Below are 19493 nucleotides of genomic sequence, written 5' to 3' on the forward strand. Positions count from 1 at the left end.
ATACACTGTGCGATTTTAAATAGTCTTTTAGGATTGTTGCTTGCCACACTGTGCGATTAAGATCGTAATTAAGTTCATGTCACACTGTATAATCTCAGTTTCCATCAATGTCAGACTCTACGAGTTTAAAGACTTTTAAAAATCGGACACAAGGTAACGAACGCGTCCGCAGTTTTACGTCATCGATCGACGACGGCTGGAAAACACACGCTGAAGGGAAGGCTAACAAACCGAAACAATATCCACTGTTCATTTTAATCATGACTTGTCTCAAGCATAAAAAGAAGAAAAAACAAAGGAGACGAGTACCTGGCATTTGAATTTCCAGCGCGATTTCTCTCCAGGCTGCTTCATTTTTATCATATCATGGTACAGTGGCGATGACACGTTGTACAAACACTCTTTATTGTTTCCATAATTCCACAAGTTTCTCCTCCTGCTGTACAGTCTACCTGGCTCTTTTTTACATTTGTCTGCATTGATTTGTTGTTGTTGCCGCACTAATTGTGTCATCGGGTTCTGTGCTTCTATTGGTTATTGAGCTGCCGGTTGTCGTAAGGAGATGTCACACAGCAGGATTGTATCTCAAAATTGCTGACACTGCCAGAATTTTGTCGGAGGATAATTTTGATCGCAACAGTCATAAATCGGCTGTCTGTGAACATGTCAAACTAGCGATCAAAGACGGCAGATTTTAGCCTGGGATTCCAGAAATCGTTTAGGATTTCAAAATTTGTCCCAGACAGCTAGCCTGACGTTGTCATACTCAATTCTAGTCAGAATTTGAGTCTGATACCGCTCCATTGAGCTATAATTATGAGGCGTGTCTCAACCGAAAAATGCCTCTGCACTCAATTGGATAGACCGACGACCAATCAGAGCAACGGAGTGTGTGACGTATGTTGAAATTACGTCTTTGCAGCCTGACCGAACTGCTAGTTACAATGACACTAACATTGTGATTATACTGAGTTAGCGAATGTACATCAACACCTATTATGTTTACAACATTTCGTTTATATCACAACATGAAGTATTTACTAAGTCATAGGGCCCTATTTTAACGATCTAAGCGCATTGTCTAAAGCGCACAGCGCAACGTCTAAATGGGCGTGTCCGAATCCACTTTTTCTATTTTAACGACGGGAAAAATGGTTTGTGCGCGAGCGCATGGTCGAAAAGGGTTGGTCCTATTGTAATGGGAGTATTTTGGGCATAACGTGCAGTAAACCAATGAGAGTCTCAGCTCTCATCCCCTTTAAAAGCAAGTTGCGCTGGCGCTATGTCTAATCCCTATTTAGATGACGAACTTTGTAAACTGAAAAACTAAGCGGAGGAAGAAGATCCCCAGTTTAAGATTAATGTTAAATAATTGTGTTGTTTTACACTTGTATTGAAATTGTTATTTTTTTATTAAAACCTTTAAAACCCGTTTTCTTTTAGTCATGGAAGTAAAAAGCAGGCTTGTAATTGCTTTAAATGTATGGCTATCCAATATCATAAAAAAATAATTTACAAGTATGTAAGATAAGGTTTGTACTGTTAAAATACTTTATTTGTAACAAACAGGAGATAAAGAAATTACAAACGGCTCTCCTCACGTTTCAGCACTTTGGACAGCGGTTTTTTTTAGCAAAGAGTTTTTTTAAGCATTACTTACAAATGTTTCTCATCTCGCCATATCCACAGGTACAGAGTCATCATATACAATAAATCCGTGAGGTAGCATTAAAAAAACATTTAAAAACAGATGCATTCGTTTAAAGCAAAGCTTTTATTTACTTACCAGGCTGCAGTTGAAGCTGCTCTTTGCGCCTTCTAACGTCTCATAATCGGTCCTCAATTATGTCCAAGAGACTCAATAATAATCTTTTACATTCAATCCTTTAATCTTTCATATTTAAAAGCATTTTTTTGCTGCTGGGCATTCATGTACTTTGTCATAAGCAAACCCGCGTTTTCCTCCCGTTTATAGGCGCATATTAATGCGCTCTTTAAATAACATAAAACATATTGCGCCATTGACTTTAGACTTTAGACCAGGTTTTTGTTGGTCAATGGCGTAGTCTATTTTAGTTGCCTCAAAATAGCAACGCGCCAACAATGCGCCTGAACACGCCTCGTTTTCAGACCAGAACGCCCATGGGCGCAAAAGGGGGCGCAAATGCATTTGCTATTTAAACAACGCGGCGCTAAACGTGAAAATTAGGGTGGAAACTAGCGAAAGACACTTGCGTCGCGCATTGCGCTGCATTGCGCCGGGTGTAAGATAGAGCCCATAGAGTAAGACTATCTCTTACCATTTGTACGTTAGGTGAACTTCATCCACGACAATACCCATTGCGTTGGCTTGAAAATATTGGAGCCTAGCATGTCCCTCCACTTATTCAGCAACCACGATTCCGGGCTTCCGAAAAGAAGCTGGCAACGACCGCTAATTATATCCATCTTGTCGTGCACGCTGAGTTGCATCGCCGTGATAGCGTTAGCCATTTCAGTTGCGACCAACTTTTGCCGAATAGGAAGGACGGCAAAAACATCAACAAATGCCCTGCTCGCGTTTCTCTGTTCCTCTTTTAAAAGCAATGCTCTGTCGATATCTTTTAGAACAGACTCAATGTCAGAATCCACACATCTGAACTCTACAGCGGCAGCCATTCAACACACGCGCTCTTTGGTGACGTGGTTCATTACGTTACTGTTGATTATCTGTCCATCATCGTATAAAGCCCGCCCTGACAATTTGATTGGTTCGACCAGCATTTGCCTTAGCATAGTAGCTCCTCAACGGAGAAACGCCAGACCGATCTTCCCGTTTTCAAATTCTTGTGGGCGGGGCTAAGATCGGCTGGCACCCAGGCTACCAGACAGCTAAATCCAGGCTGAAATCTCACAGTGTGCACCAGGCTTTAGACAACGTGCAGTTATACAGTTTAGTGATCATTATACCAAATTTGTAACATAAATGGCATAATCAGAAACATGTTATAAAGACATATAACAAGGTGGCATAATTTAGAAATGTCTATGTTTGAAAGGTTTATGTATGGGTGAAAAGCCCTTCATTTGTTCTAAATGTTAAACTTAAACTGCACCTGAAACGCATGTTTACTACATCTGTGAATGGAGAGTCATATTCAGGAGTGCAAGTGTTTTATTTAGAAATAAACAGCAGTTAGTGTCAGGTGGATGAATGGACAAAAGCAGATTGATGCCATGAGGCTGTAGATCTAACAGCTGGAGCTGAAACCCTCAAACAAAGAATCGCCCGTGAACCACTTCACCTTATCATCCATCCCAACAAATCGGGATTTAAAAATCAGGTCCCCTTGCACACTACACAAAAACATACCACTATAGTTAGCTTTATACAGAACTGAGCTTTTAATATGTTTCCCAGTGGTCATGTCTTATCTCACCCATGGCACCGAGTGATCAGGACTGCCACAAAAAAGGTGCATGGCACCTGTGGTTTCCACATCAACGTTATGCATTTTTCCTGCTTTCCAAAACATTTGTGCATACTGTAACACTTGGTGCTTCTTTAAAATATTCTGTCTGGTCCTGCATGCTGTATTGCTGTCTCTCCCCGGTGTCCCCTGGCCTGTGTACGACCAGTTCACCCCATGACATACCCATATATTATTCTGAGTACCTGCAGCTGGAGGCAAAGTGAATGAAGAAACTCTGGCCCGCTCTCCCATGAGAGCTCCATTATGTTGCCTCTATAAACACATGTAGTTGCTCATGTGATAGAGCTCTGGTTAAGCCGTTACCATGCTTGAAGTGTTTACTTGTGTTGAAGAGGAGCTGTATTTCATCTTACTTTGCACTCAAAAACCAAATTGCTCTTGATTTCTCCAGAAAATTGGAGTTCACAGTGGCTAACCGCGTGTGGAATATGTCGGAAATTGCCAGTCGGCAATTGTTTATAAAACGAAAGCTTGTACTTAATATGGCTTTTTTCAGTATTTGTGGACAAACTGTGGTTGTCTGTTGTATGTGAAGCAGTTCCTCGTATTGATCTGTATTGACCTGGTCCTTGTGGTTGTAGCTGTAGGCAAAATCAGTCCGCTGCTTTCTCCGATGACATTTACATCGGTCTGTTTCATCTTTATAGAGTGGAGTCATAAAGTATGACTTTAAATGGTCCACGTTTCTCTGTGGTAAATCACCCTTTGGCCCAAGCACTTTATGAGGCAGGTACCCGAGCCCAGAATGATGGTGTGTTTGCGGAAAGGGCTTTTAAAGGACATCTTTGTGAAAAGAGCTCAGCCATGCTGCACAATCCAATTACATGACCTAAGGTAATGGTTAAAATGAAATAAAAAATACATAATATAATATTAGGACTACAGATTCCTGGACTACTCACCATTCCTTACAGTACTAGTAGGGCTGTCACGATTAGTAAATTTGGCTGATGGTTAATTGCTTAATAGCTTATGGCGATTATAACGATTAATTGCCTGGTTTAGGGCTTTGACGGTTATGGCGATTAGTGGTCCGTTTTGTTGCTTTGACATTTAATTCCCATACATTTTTTTGTTTGTTCATGAAATAATTTCCACACATTGTTGTGATTATTTTAATTAAATCTTTTGCAAGGTTTACCTGGCAGTGAATGTTAATACATATAACAAATATTTACCTATACGGTCCTGTTTATACAGGTGCTGCAGCTCCCCTTGTGTTTTTTAGAGAGATGTGCAATCATTGTGGTGATCTGAAATCATCGCGATTGTTTGACCTCATCGCAATGATTTCAGATCACCACAATGACGATTATTTAATCATTGTGACAGCCCTAAGTACTAGTCTATAAGACTGTTAGTAAATTTGAATAGGTTACTTGTTTTAGCTTTGATATCTTTATTGCATACAATATGTTTTAGCGGTTAGACGGCTTGAATTGTACACCATTTATATGGGTGTCTTTGCGTCATATCTGTTTTTTTTAACTAATACTAAAAGTATGCCAATGATCAAAAACATGTTTCGAGGTCACTGCACTTTCATTTCCTATGAAAATAAGTAGTTTTGCACATCCCCACTCTGTAAAAAACCTTTTCGGTGCAGATTTGTGACCTCAGCGAGTTCAGTCAAACAGAATTTTGGTGTCTGTCAGCACACTTTGATTTATGGCCTCAGTCCATGTTTCCATGTTTCTAACACTCTGTAGAGACTGTAGCACTGCAGATAGTGAGAGGAGACATAAAAACAAGAATGGGGGGGGTGGAGTGAGGCTGTTTTTTAGCTTAGAATGACCCATGCCTTTGTGTCAACCCTCTTCATGTATCTTTTATTTGCCTCTTTCTTGATATTCCCTGTGCCACACTAACCCTCCAAACAAAGACGTCTCTAGCAAGCTGTAAAATCCATCAGGAAAGTCAGCGCTTGAAAATCAGCTCCTCACTACCACATCCCCCCAGAGTGTTTTGAATTATAGAGTCCATGGGAATACAGGAATATTGATTTTAGGCAATAACCATTTGATTCAGTCTTTTTTGTCTATTTTAATGCTTTAAGTGCACACATTAATTATGACCTACACAGCAAGTGAAGGCGGATGCAATCAGGATATTGAACTTGTAACATATGTTTCAGACTGCTGACTGTGTCTATGCCAGACTATATTTGGCACCATTTATCCACAATAGCAGGTTATTAAATATTAATCATTCTAAACTTTCTCTTTTGGATCTTTCTTTAGGGCCGTGGGGTAGGTGTATGGGCAGCGAGTGTGGTCCGGGTGGAAGTCAAAGCCGAGCGGTATGGTGTGCCCACTCTGAAGGCTGGACCACGTTACACACCAACTGCTTGCAGTCAGAAAGGCCCAGCAACCAGCAGAGCTGCTTCCGCGTGTGCGATTGGCATAAGGAGCAGTACGACTGGCAGCTAGGGGCATGGAATCAATGTGTGCCGGTGTCCATGCGCAGCATTGGCGTGCCAAGGCCAGCGGTGTGCACGCGGGGCGAGGAGGGCATCCAGACGCGAGAAGTGGGTTGTGTGCATAAATCGGACGGCATGCCTGCGGAAGATGCCATCTGTGAGTACTTTGAGCCCAAGCCACGGTTAGAGCAGGCCTGCCTTATTCCCTGCCCACGTGACTGTGTGGTCTCCGAATTCTCCCCTTGGACCTCCTGTTCCAAAAGTTGCGGGATGGGTTTGCAGAACCGCATTCGTTCAGTTTTGGCTCCGCCACTTTTTGGTGGTTCGGCTTGCCACAACCTGACGGAGTTCCGCACCTGCCAACCGGGCCCCTGCGAGGGGGAGGAGAGCTTGTTTAGTTTAAGAGTGGGCCCCTGGGGCGCCTGTACTGTTTCACCCGTGCGCCAGGTCAGAGAAGCCAGAGAACCAAAACCAGAACGAAAAGCAAAAAAGCTGGAACGCCAAGCGAAAAAACTGGACCGCCAGGAAAAAAAATTGGACCGCCAGGCAAAAAAACTGGACCGCCAGGCAAGACAGGACCGCCAGGCCAAGCGGCGCAAAAATAAAGAGAAAAAGGAGTTGAGGGAAAACAAAGGAGAACGTGTGAAGGGCAGGGTGAGGGAGAAAAACAGGATGAGGGACCCCGAGACTCAAGAACTCATCAAAAAGAAGAGGACAAGGAATCGGCAGAATCGGCAGGGGTTGAAATTTTGGGACCTGCAGGTGGGCTACCAAACCCGGGAGGTGACGTGTGTGCACCGGAGCGGAAGCACGACGGCACTCAGGTCAGCTTCATCTTCTTCACATCATGCGTTCATGCGTGACTTGGTTAGAAATTGTTATTTATTTAGATGCTTCATTCTGAACACCAAACTGTCTTGCTTAGACTTGCAAGTATGCTTGATATAAAGTATTGATCACATAACTTTAAATTAACTTTATACTTTATGACTGTTTTCGCAATAACTTTAACTATGTTGAAATGCTGGATTATTCTTACATTTGGGACGAGGCTTTGAAACTTTTGAAAAAAATTAAATTTACTCATTTTATCAATATATTTTTTTATCTTTAACGTCAAAATCGAAGTCCAGAAAAAGATCGCAGCGATTAGCTATTACAGGGTTCCCACAGGTCCTTGAAATCCTTGAAAGTTTGTGAATCTGGGGGAAAAATTCAAGGCCCTGGGAAGTTTTTGAAAATATACATTGAAAGTGCTTGAATCTATTTAATGCAAGTTTTCTGGAAAAAATCCACATTTTTCCCTGTGTAGTGTAGGATAATATCATAAAAATTCTAGACTTTTTAAGCACACGTGCTAAACTGTTCACTATAAATGCTTATATCTTCTGTATGCGAATGTTGATTCATACCAAAATGCTTTTTTGCATAGTTGTGTTTGACAAATGAAAACGTCTCTGGTTACGTATGTAACTGTTGTTCCCTGAGAAGGGAACGAGACGCTGCGTCTCCCTTGTCATACTTCCTGTGTCCCTGTAATGCCGTCTTCGGTAATATTTCAGATAGCGATATACTGCGTCATCCTGTCTTTGTCGTTAAGCCTCACCATTGGTTAAATTTGATATAAACATTCAGACCCACTTACCCTTGGAGGCGTCCCCAAAGTGTCACAGAAGTGATGCAACGCGAGTTCCCTCCAACTGTATCTTTAAAGGAAACACAATGTAAACTTGCTCTTGAAATGTGTCCCCACATTTAGTCCTTGAATTTGAGGGTATTGGGTCCTTGAAAGGTCCTTGAATTTGAAGTTAACTAATGTGTGGGAACCCTGTATTAGCAACATGACCCAACTTCAAACGATCCAATCAATTCTCAATAAACTAATTCAAGTCCAGCCCTACATTTTTTTTTTTCATTTCAAAAGCCGTTTTTTTAACCATTTACGTCACCATGGGGAAAATTAGGCAATCGCGAACTTCCATTTCATTTGCAACTTAAATGTATATTTTCACACTTCATATTTTCCATTATTTAAGACTAAAGGCTTAGGAAGCTTTAATAAAATAACAAAAATATATTAATAAAAATATTCAACAGAAAGAACACAGATATAGAAATTGTGCTCATCAAGTACTATTAAGGGAGAACATAATTTATGACTCATTCATTTCATCAACTTATAGATAATATGTCAGCACTGGTGTAGCCTGGTTGAGCATCTTCACCCTTCCCTCTTCATATCATCAGTTGTTTTTCTCCTTTCTGCAATGTAGTGCTATAGCACACAGGCTTCATCTCTGTGCATATGTGTCTAAGAGAATGCACTGGCAGCATTAATGTGTGTTTTAGAGCACAGGGATTTGACAAGCCTGCGTTCACCAGGACACATTCAGTGACATGAGCGTCAAGCTTTTTTTACACGCGCACACAAGAGCCAAACAAACTCCATTCAATGCTCAAGGCATCACAGTTGTATGCTGTATTTTTAACCAATTCTCTCTGCTTTTTTTATAATTTCTTATTCTCCCATTCCCGCAAGTTAACAAGATAGTTCACATCTGATATATATTATACGAACAGCTATTAATATTAATCGTGTGCTGCCTTGTTTCTCAGTTTTTATTTTCTTCTCAGTCTATATTCTATATTGGAGTACTGCAGAATTGATTTAATCTGGTTCTTTCAGTATATATTTTTTGATCTGTTGGGGATTTGTATAGTAAGACCACCAGCATATCAAAGTGATCTTGCTGCAGAGTTTCCCTGAGGAGGTTTCAGAGAATCTGTCAGAAATACAGCAGAGATAGAAATCTAATTTATAGAGCAATGCCCTTGTGTCCACCCAGTCCAGTAGCTACCCATCATTTTATTACCCTATTAGTAACTGCAAGAGTCTGCATATCATCCAGATCTAAAGATTTAATGGTCATGTCCGTTCAAAAACCACCCCCATCATTATCCTATCAATTTTCAGCTTTACCAGTAAGTGTTTTTGTAGAAAATGGCCAGGAATTATTAGAAGCACTAATATTACACACAAGCTCAGTCTGAAGCTGTGTTTCTTACAGTACAAAGATCCAAGCAGCACATCACGTACAGTATATCCAACGCATGGGTGTCCTCATTCTGTCATACATACAGGACGAGTGGCTACCACAAAAACTTTTCTTTATCTACTTCGATAAAAGAAGTATTGTCAGGCGGTATCCAAATGTCACAATGCGTACCTTTAAACTTTCATAGCGAACTGCTGCAACTCAGTGAGCCCATCAATGTCCTGTTTTATTTTTTGACACGCATTTCTATTTTAGAGTTTTCATTTACTACTTCTCATATCTCGTATGTGTTATACTGTATGGGAATTGCAAAGGAAGATGTGCAAGAGATGCTGTTCGGTACATTACAGCTACTCATTGACTTCACAGATGGCTGAAATCCCCAAAGAGGCTTAGCCGATTCTGATGAGCGTGTTAATGCTGTGTCCCGTCCCGGATCAAATGTATAGAACGGCAAGGTCAGAAAGAAGAATCCCGTAAAAATCATATAACTTGGGTTGCAACAATAAAGCAAAATTCGACTATTATAAAACAGATAGTTCCAACGTAATTTCTAATTAAATGAGCCACATATGAAGCCGTTGTAAAAGTAGCATAATTGCACACCTGTCACAGCACAAGCAAAGTTGATTTGTTGCATGGCAACTGCAAAAACCTCCAATGGCAAAATAAATTGTTTATTGTGATAACGAATAATAATACATCATAATGTTATCAAATATTGAAATGCTGTTGTTGTTATTGTTGCCATTGTTTTATTGTTAGTAGATTAAACCAATTAGCCACCCAAAATATACAACATTTTAAAATCTAAGTAATAGACATATTTCTGCATAAATTGAACCCAACTAGTTGATATCTAAACCAACCAGGCTTTATATGAATCCCAGTCAAATGCAATCGTATTTGCATGTCTTGTATTAGCTCCTGTGAGGACCATATTGTCACCATGTTAACCCACAACACCAAAAAAATGGCTTTAATTATTATTCATAGAAATTGTATTCTGATGCATATCTTAATTGAATTGCAGTTGTATTGACTGCACTGAAAAAGACATTTAAAAACTGGTGCTAGTAAGATACTGGGTCAAAGTGTAAGATAGTTATCTTTCTGACATATTCTGTATATCTATAATGATATAATTGGATGGGATTGGTTGAGTAGGAGATTGTTATTAATGTTTGCCGAAGATAAATTACAGCCTTCATGAGGCTTAAGTAAGGCAGTTTCTGAAGTCTCAAGTGGCTGTTTTACTTTAAAGATGAAGTATGTTTTTTCCTGTCCAAGTTAAATATGCAGAAATATACTGTATAGTTAAAAGTTTAATTTCCCCAAAATCCTGTAACTCTGTTGTGCTATTAAAAGGAAAACACCACTGTTTTTCAATATTTTACTATGTGCATACCTAGCTTTTTTCAATGAGTGCACTTTATCTTTGTACAGCATGTCGTGCATGTGTGAGCGTTCGGCCTGGCCCCGTTTGTTCCTTGGGATCCAGGCAGGGATGGATTTAGAAGCCACCAAACACTTCCATGTTTTCACTATTTAAAGACTGTTACATGAGTAGTTACACGAGTAAGTATGATGCAGTAACATAATCACTCCTGACTGCTCCCCTCTTGCTCAAACTTACGTCAATATTACTGTGTCCGAGGTCGAAGTGCTACAAACTAAGTGCTCTTCCGCCATACAATATAGTTCTTATAGCTTAAATAAATCGCGACTTTTTATTTTGTGCCACAATACTTACTCGTGTAACTACTCATGTAACAGTCTTTAAATAGGTCAAACATGGAAGTGTTTGTTTGCTTCAAAATTCTTCTCTGTTTGGATCCTAAGGTGTTGTGCACACCAAAACTTTTACGCCAGCGGCCGGCGCATGTTTTCAATTGTTTCCAATGGAAGCTCTGCGTTTTTCGAATAAGCCAGCAGCTAGCGTTTTTCTTCCGCGCTGAAAACCGCCGCCCGGCATTTTTTACGCGCTCTGCGCTCAGCGCCGAGAGTTGAAAAATATTCAACTTTGGGTAAAAAGCTCTGCTCGTCAATGTCAGTTCTCACGCGGCCATCCAATCACAGTGGAGGAGGGGAGGGACAAGTATCACAGCAATTAACCGTCTCACAGCTGACGTATCAGAGCTACCAAAGCGCTTAGCTTTAGGCGTTGTCCAAGCGTTTTCAGCCGCGATTAAAAGTTTTGGTGTGCACAACCCCTTAGGAATGAATGGTGCTAGGCTAAATGCTAACACATTCACGAGGCGCTGTACAAAGATTAAGTGCACGCATTAAAAAAGATAGGTATGTATTAATTTGTCTAAGTTGAGGTAAAAACATAATAAAATATTGAAAAATTGTGGTGTTTTTCTTTAAAGCATTGCAGTTTGCTTTGTGTGGCTTTATGCTGCTGTGTTTGCCTTTGTACCATTTGAACCTTGTTTTTGAAGAACTTGTTTACATCATTAGTTTAGATAATTTACCTGAATGACTTTCTTTTCTTTGCAGAACACAAAAGGAGAGTATTGATTTAGATGAAAACAACTTACTTTGCAAGCAATTTTACAGTAAAATTGTGGTTCACATGTTCCTGTAGCTCAATTGATACAGCATTGCGCTAGCAACGCAAAGGTCATGGGTTTGTTTTGTAGTGTGAGTCACTTTGAATAAGAGCGTTTGCCAAATGCATAAATATAAACTTGTTCATGTGTTCACACATGTACTACAGGTACCATCTTGAACACACATGAGAGAGGTAGTGGCCGGGTGATTCTCACGAAAACTTGGTTTTAAAAATGTCAAGCATGAAAATGTAAAAATTGCTTAAATTTACTTTTTTCCCACCAGATATTGAAAAACAAAGTCTGGAGTAAATGGGAACATTAATTTAAAAACTTTTACTTATCATTTAACACTTTTTGTAACATAATTAAAAAAAGTAGTCGTAAAAAATCTCATTACCGCAACAGTCAGAAAACATCAACACTGACATATTTTCAAAATGATATGACAAGCCTGAAAGAACATAATTTGGAGATTCTGCACATGCATTTAAAATCAAAGTATTATGCTTCTATTAATTAAATTAACATTTAATAAGCATCTGTTGCGGTAATGATAATCAAAATGTTGTGTAAGCATTCTGACAAGACAATATTTCAAATTAACTGTAAAAAAATGATCTTACCTGGTAGCCATCTTGAAGTAACTGGTCCATGTGCTTGGTCACTCAAAATCAAACTTTATTAAAATTCTGTATGTGTGCTTAAACTGTTCTCAAAAAGTGTTGCGGAGGATGAGAACATCAGGCATGGACACATAATTTTCCTAATTTTTCTTCATTATTATTATACATGAATATTCAGTAAATATTTTTTCTGTCATCTAAAGTAGTCTAGCAAAACATCCATTTATTTTTTTTTCTTAATATTTTTATACATTGCGGTAATGAGAATTTCAGCAGAAAATGAGATAAAATTTCCAATTATAAATTCTTATGTTGAAATCACACATTGTGCAAGGTAGAACACAGTATTGTGTTAATTCTGATGCTTTTTAATGTTACTATATTACACATTTTAAAGCTGAAATCATTAGTGCCGTGGTGTTTCAATGGTTTCGTGAGAATCACCCGGCCACCATGATTTTATTGATGTTAAATGTTATATACCGAAAAAATGCTCAAGTTATATTTTATATGTCAGTTAATTCAAGGATTATATGTTTTCATGGATGAGTTACAGATTACTGTTTTTTTCCTTACAGTTTTTGTAACCAGGAAACTCTTCCAGTGACGTATCAAGCCTGTGTCATTACCAAGGACTGTGAGGTGACTGAATGGTCAGACTGGTCCGTCTGCTCAAAGGAGTGCTACGATCTGAACGGACGCAAGGGGCAACGCACACGTACCCGTCAGGTGCGGCAGTTTCATGTTGGTGGTGGGGCAGAGTGCCCCGAGCTTGAGGAGAGCGAGCCATGTTCCCCGCAGGGAGAGGGAATCCCTCCATGTGTGGTGTAAGTTCTGCATCCATTCTGTTTTGATAACATTTTTCAGTCAGTATTTAGCAATTATTTTACCCACCTGCATATAGCTTTCAGTGAAAACTAGTGTGTGTCATGACCAAACACAACAACGATGTTGTCATCGTGCTATTCTTTAACTTTTCCTTTAATGTTTTAGATGATCCTATAATGTCATCATCTGTCTTGCTTTCGTATAGAGTATGTGTGTTAAAACACAGATGGGAAAGTGAAAGGGGGGAATTGGGGGAGAGCAATGGTCCTGCTGTGGAAGACAGAGAGATGGCAGCGTGCTGTTAGTTTGGCACAGCGCCACTCTGGAGGAGGTGAACTGATGAATAGAAAATGTCTGATAGGACAGGAGACACGCTGTTTAATCTGATCTCCCCTACAGATGGGTCGGTCCGTTACCCATCACTCAATTACCTTCTTACACACTGAAGAGTGGAACATTTGTCCCTTTGTATTAGATGGAGGTCAACGGTGCTCCTGTGGAGCCCGGCCTTGTGTGTGTCGGGCCACATTTCCTTATCAAACCCCACGTGTGCTTTTACTATTGTCACTAAGAATCCTTTACAGCAGGGGTTTATGACCAAATGTCACTCCAGAGAGTGAGACTCAGGTAGTGAGCTATGGCTTGTAGCCATTAATGTTTAACACTCACCTGCTGTTAAACATCTCTTAACTCTCAAACAAACATGTTGTATCGTTTATTCACCTTCGTGTTGTTAAAAAAGCTGCAGATATAAACAAAAAGCACTGATGAAGTACTATAAAAATATTTAGTGCCATATTCCAAGCCAATGTGGGAGTCTTTGTTGGTTTTTATTGTGCGAGGAGCAGACCAACATTTAATTGTGGATTCTGGTATCCATAATTTTAAAACTTATTTTAATGCATACATAAAGGTTTAACCATTTTTTTTACTGTATAATTAAAAAAGGCAATGCTTTACAACCTAATGTTAATAAATACAACCTTATTATGAAATGTTCCCAAAATAATGATAAAAATAATAAAAAACTGTATTTTTTTAAATATTATGATATTTAACTCAAGTGTAGATGTAAAATATTGAATCACGTCAGGCGTAAGGCCTCATCTTGTAGTTATTCTGCACATGAAAACATAATCTCACTTGATTAAAGCAACGGCTTTGCTGATGATGCACTATGCTAATACATGTGTACAACATTCATATGCACTGAGTGAGTCACTTATTCAAGGATCCCATACCAGGGCACAAAGCTTAAGGAGGCGTGCACAACAAAGATTTTCGCTGGCGTGTGTTTTAATTTTTTTCCAATGTAAGCCCAACATTTTAAAAAAGTCTGCAGCTGGAGTTTTTTGTTTCCGCGCTAAAAGCGATCGCTCTGCGTTTTTTCCACCCTCATCGCTGAGCACTGAGAGTTGAAAAAATATTCAGAGTGAAAAGCTCAGCTCATCAATGTCAGTTCTCACATGACCGTCCAATCACAGTGGAGGAGGGGCGGGACAAATATCACAACAACCAACCGATGAACCATACAACAACTGATAAACAAAGCAGAAGTATCACAGCAACCAAAAGCGATCAGCTGAAGAAACCCGGCAGTCGGCGTCAATCTGACGTTTTCAGCAGCGTTTAAAAGCTTTTGTGTGCACACTCCCTTATTGTTTGGCTTCATACACCACATGTAGCATGTATCATCATTCAGTTTAATATGGCAAACACTGTTGCATACATACACACTGACTCCCAGCTCATAAAAATGGAAGCTTTGCATTTCTAAGGTCAAACAGACTTAAGTTATGTATGTGTAAGATATGGAGAGCCACTAAATCTTATTGTTTCCCTTTACAATATGGAGAAGCTGCACTCGGTTTAGTTGAGTGCATGGCTATAGTCAAGCAGTGTCTTTAATTTTCTTATTTTAACTGCATTTCTTTTAAAAGCTAGAAGCAGGTTGTGCTGTTTTTGAAGGTCACTGGACATTTAAACACAAAGACACAGAAATGCGAAACAGCTTTTCCCTGCAGCCACCCTTCAGGCTTTTGATCAGTCCGGCATGTCTGGAGAAGAAATGTGATCAAAGACAAAAATGGCGTTCTTACAGTCCACACCAAACAATAAATGCTAATAAGACCAAAACTAAACCGTAAACAACTATGAAACCTCAAAGATTTAAAGGGGACATATCATGAAAGTCTGACTTTTTTCATGTTTAAGTGCTATAATTGGGTCCCCAGTGCCTCTAGCAACCTAGAAAACATCCAAAAGAACAACCCAGTAACTTAGTTTTGGTAAACCAAAGCATGTCAAAAAATAGGTCACTGAAATTTGGCTCCCCTTGTGATGTCAGAAGGGGACAATAACGCTCCTTAATCCAACCAGGGCACTGCTATTTAGTGCAGAGATCAGCTTACACCCAAAAACAGCACATTTTTGCTCACACCTACAAATTTTTACATGCTATAATAAATTATCTATATGATATTTTGAGCTAAAACTTCACATACGTACTCTGGGGACACCAAAAATGTATTTGACATCTTAAAAAAGTCTTGTGAAATGTCCCCTTTAATAGGTAATAGAAAAACATTAGTTTTCAGTTTGTGACACTTCAGGAAAATGGGATATTAACCACCCAGCCAAACTTGAATGATTTAAAAATTAAAGTAAATAAAATGAATTATCAGGATTTTTTGCTTTCAAATGTTAGAGGCGTGTCCATTGTGAAACCACGCCCATTCGCAGGAAATCTGCTGTGTCTCTAAAATATCAAATACCGCTACAACCTGAATGAATGTTCATGATTGCGTTAGCAGCGGGGCCATAGAGACAGAGCGCAGTTATGCTAATTTAAAACCACGCCCACCGGGGGGAAAACAATCCAACCGTCTCCATTGTCTTTGCATTGCGAGAGGCCGCCTCCTTGTCATTTCTGGCTTATAACAAAAAACAGGAAAATGCCTAAAAGCTGCTGTGTGACAATGTGTACAGCTAACAAGCCAAAAAAAAACAGAATTAAGTTTTTATAAGCTGAGCCCTAAAACCCAAAAAAAGGGGATCGCCGACTACGTTCTCCTCTAGTGGGAGCAGTTCTACTAATAGTAGTACTATAAAAAGTTGCCTGTTTCCACTTTTGTGTCTTTAAACGCTCGTTTTTTGGGGGTCGATAGCTTATAAAAATTGATTTCTGTGTTTTTGGCTTGTTAGCAGTACACCCTGTCACACAGCAGCTTCCAGGCATTATTCTGTTTCTGCTACAAGCCAGAAATGACAAGGAGGCAGCCCCACGCAACACAAAGTCAATGGAGACTGATGAATTGTCCCCCCCCCCCGGTGGGCGTGGTTTTCAGGTTATGACGCGGTGCACTCTGTCTCTATGCTCAGTCGCTCCAGTGCGTCATCGAACCACCATTAGCCCCGCCCAAAACCCAAATAATTACAGAAATGGTAAAAAAAAACTGTTTAGTAAACTCCACAATTCAGTACTACATTCAGCAATGCATTTCTTACATGTATAATGTGTTTAGAAAACAATTCACTGAAATGACTTTACACTGACTTTTTGTAATACATTGTGTTGTGCCGTGTTATAATTTACTACCCAGACATACAGTGTTCTTTTTAATCATTTTTCTGTAATGTTGCAACATATTCATCTGTAGCTCAGCTTGACGCTGTTTTTCTGCTTCTGCCACTAACACGATAAATCAAAAAGCAGCAAGCCAGACATCAAATTCAATGAAGCTCAATAAATCTCTGACCGTACCGCACATCCTGCCTGTCACGGCTTCTAATGTTTAGTGTCTTCATAAAAATTGACTTTACTACCTGCTGGTTTGTATGCTGTTTGCTGTATCAAAAATGTATTCTTGTAAAGTGTACAAAACTACTTTAAGCATTTCACCATATGCTTGTAGTTTTTAAGAACATAAACATCATTTTAGTGCCGTCTAAAGTCCAGTGGTATATATTTATAAGTATTTATAACTCTAAAAGACACAGCAAAGTTGTTTATTTTTGTGAAAAACAGACGTACCACTTTGTCTGCAGTTCCTACAGCCTACGGAGGATAAATTAAGAAAACTGAGAGGTGTTAAAAGGACATTAAATGCTCATCAACACACATCTGTTTGCTAAATTTACCTCCCTGTCTCTCTGCAGGTATAATTGGAAAAGCACAGAGTGGAGTGATTGTAGGGTAGACGTCCTCCTCAGCCAACAGGACAGACGTCGCAGCAACCAGACAGGACTCTGTGGAGGCGGGGTTCAGACAAGAGAAGTCTACTGCGTTCAAGCGCCCACCGAAACCTCATCTAACCTCAGTTCCCTCAAGAGCAAAGACGGTAAGAGAACGTGAATCTGAAGCAAACAAAGAAAAACATTTGTGATGAAATGCATTTTGCTAAACTAGGTGAAAGTGGTTATTACTTATTTAAATTGGCTGTCATGATGGAAAAAAACAAAATGCAAAATAGCTTGCATATATGGTTGTATTTGTGAGTAAATGGGTTCTTACCATGTCTGTGAAATTCAGACTAAAGTGTCATTGTCCAAGTATGATATTAGGAGCATCAATGCTTTTTTTTCTCTAAATAAGCAATTTCAGGTGCTAAGTAACAGTTGAATAAATCCCCTTTCTATTTTCGGATAACCTCTGCTCGTGTACGGACTTGTAAGTTCACATCGGCTTATATCTGTGCTGTGGCACAACCGAAGCTGACATGTAATTGCATTGCTTTTCAAGGGGCTGAAATTAGATCACTAGGGGGATATTAAAGAATAAAGAAGGCAGAGCAGTACAAATTAATGAAGCAGCTACTTTGGAATTGAAATGCTAATGCCATCACAGACATACACACAGGTGCAGATACACCCAGTCACACACACACAATCTCTCTGGAGTAATGTGACAGAAACAGGGAGGTGCCTGCGCTTTGTGCCATGCGCCGAGGTTGGTGCTGTGCCCGCTCTCGGTCCGACACTGAAAGTCCCCTGCCATCTGCCGACTGTCGACCTCTCAGGGAACTTATTCAAATGTCCACAGCTGTCCTCAAGCAGCCATTGGCCGGTGTGGCTTGCTTGGTCACACCGTGGAGAGCGAGACAAAGTGTGCAGCAAGCAGCTGTGCCTCAAAAGTAAGACACATTTATATAGGCCAAAAACAACACACAGTGGTGTATTTAGGCGCAGATGCTTTGTGATATGTATAAATTTGTGTGAACTCTGAATGAAATGAGTTTGAAATGAGTAAAATACTGTAGGTGTCTTGTTAGGTTTTCTTTGTTTTGTATATACTCGTTTGCGTGTAACTGTATAAAAGCACAAATTAATGATGTTTATACAAATTAACTAAAGATAAACAGCAATTGCAGGTCCAAATTGACGCAGATATTAAAGGTGCACCATATTGTTGCTGTCACTGAACAAAATGTAGACTTTCCGAATGAAGAATATGTAGTTGTAACAATGCTGCTGGATTGATGGCACATTTAATATCATTTTCCATTTGTTTTTGTTTATTCAAAACTGAGCTTATCATATTGACATGCAAACACTGAAATACATAGTATAGCATACATTACTATTTCACTAACCAAATAAACAAAAATCAGGCATTTTATTTAATTATTTAACTTGATATTAAAAGGGACATTTCACAAGACTTTTTAAGATGTCAAATAATTATTTGGTGTCCCCAGAGTACGTATTTGAAGTTCTAGCACAAAATACAGTATAGATAATTTATTATAGTATGTTAAAATTGCCACTTTGTAGGAGTGGGCAAAATGTGCCGTTTTGGGTGTGTCCCATAGAGTGTAAAAAAAGATGGATGACGCGACGTCGCCTCCTTCCGTTGTATTGAATTAAAGCTAAAAATGTCCGACCATGGTCGCCGCCATGTTACGTAAAAACGTCCGTTTGGAGCCAAGGCATGTGCAGAAGGAATCATCCGTGGAGCAGGAGGCAGAGCCGCGGTATGAAACTTCCGCCCAAACGCTCGCACGGCCAATTCAACCACGCCAATCATAACGACCCATTTCTATAGCATCAAATAACTAGCTAAAATGAAACTTATCACAAAAATGAACAATTGAACATATATCAGCGTGATAACAACTACCTTAATGGACCAAAACCATCTTTCGGAAATTTTTATTGGAAGTGTAAATTTTTTTTTTATTTATAGCAGAGTCCCATTCGTTTGAATGGAGAGGGCGGGTTTTATGACTTATACTGCAGCCAGCCACCAGGGGGCGATCAAAGAGCCAGCGGCTTCACTTTTCAAGACATATGAGGCGCACTCGGTGTGTCCTTTTAAATGCAAATGAGCTGATCTCTGCACTAAATGGCAGTGCCATGGTTGGATAGTGCAGATTAAGGGGCGGTATTATCCCCTTCTGACATCACAAGGGGAGCCACATTTCAACGACCTATGTTTTCACATGTTGCAGAGAATGGTTTACCAAAACTAAGTTACTGGGTTGTTCTTTTTCACATTTTCTAGGTTGATAGAAGCACTGGGGACCCAATTATAGCAC

General features: G+C 39.6%; 1 protein-coding gene across 1 annotated transcript in view; it reads left to right on the top strand.

Annotated features, from left to right (window-relative positions):
- Positions 1 to 19493, top strand: part of thsd7aa (thrombospondin, type I, domain containing 7Aa) — a 132253-nt gene that overhangs the window by 42527 nt on the left and 70233 nt on the right. Inside the window, exons 2-4 of the mRNA XM_073858252.1 lie at positions 5714 to 6716; positions 12708 to 12956; positions 17116 to 17297. Of these exons, the coding sequence (XP_073714353.1) occupies positions 5714 to 6716; positions 12708 to 12956; positions 17116 to 17297 (1434 nt within the window). The remainder of the gene's footprint in view (positions 1 to 5713; positions 6717 to 12707; positions 12957 to 17115; positions 17298 to 19493) is intronic.

Source organism: Misgurnus anguillicaudatus, chromosome 20, assembly GCF_027580225.2.
Source record: "Misgurnus anguillicaudatus chromosome 20, ASM2758022v2, whole genome shotgun sequence".
Lineage (NCBI taxonomy): Eukaryota > Metazoa > Chordata > Actinopteri > Cypriniformes > Cobitidae > Misgurnus > Misgurnus anguillicaudatus.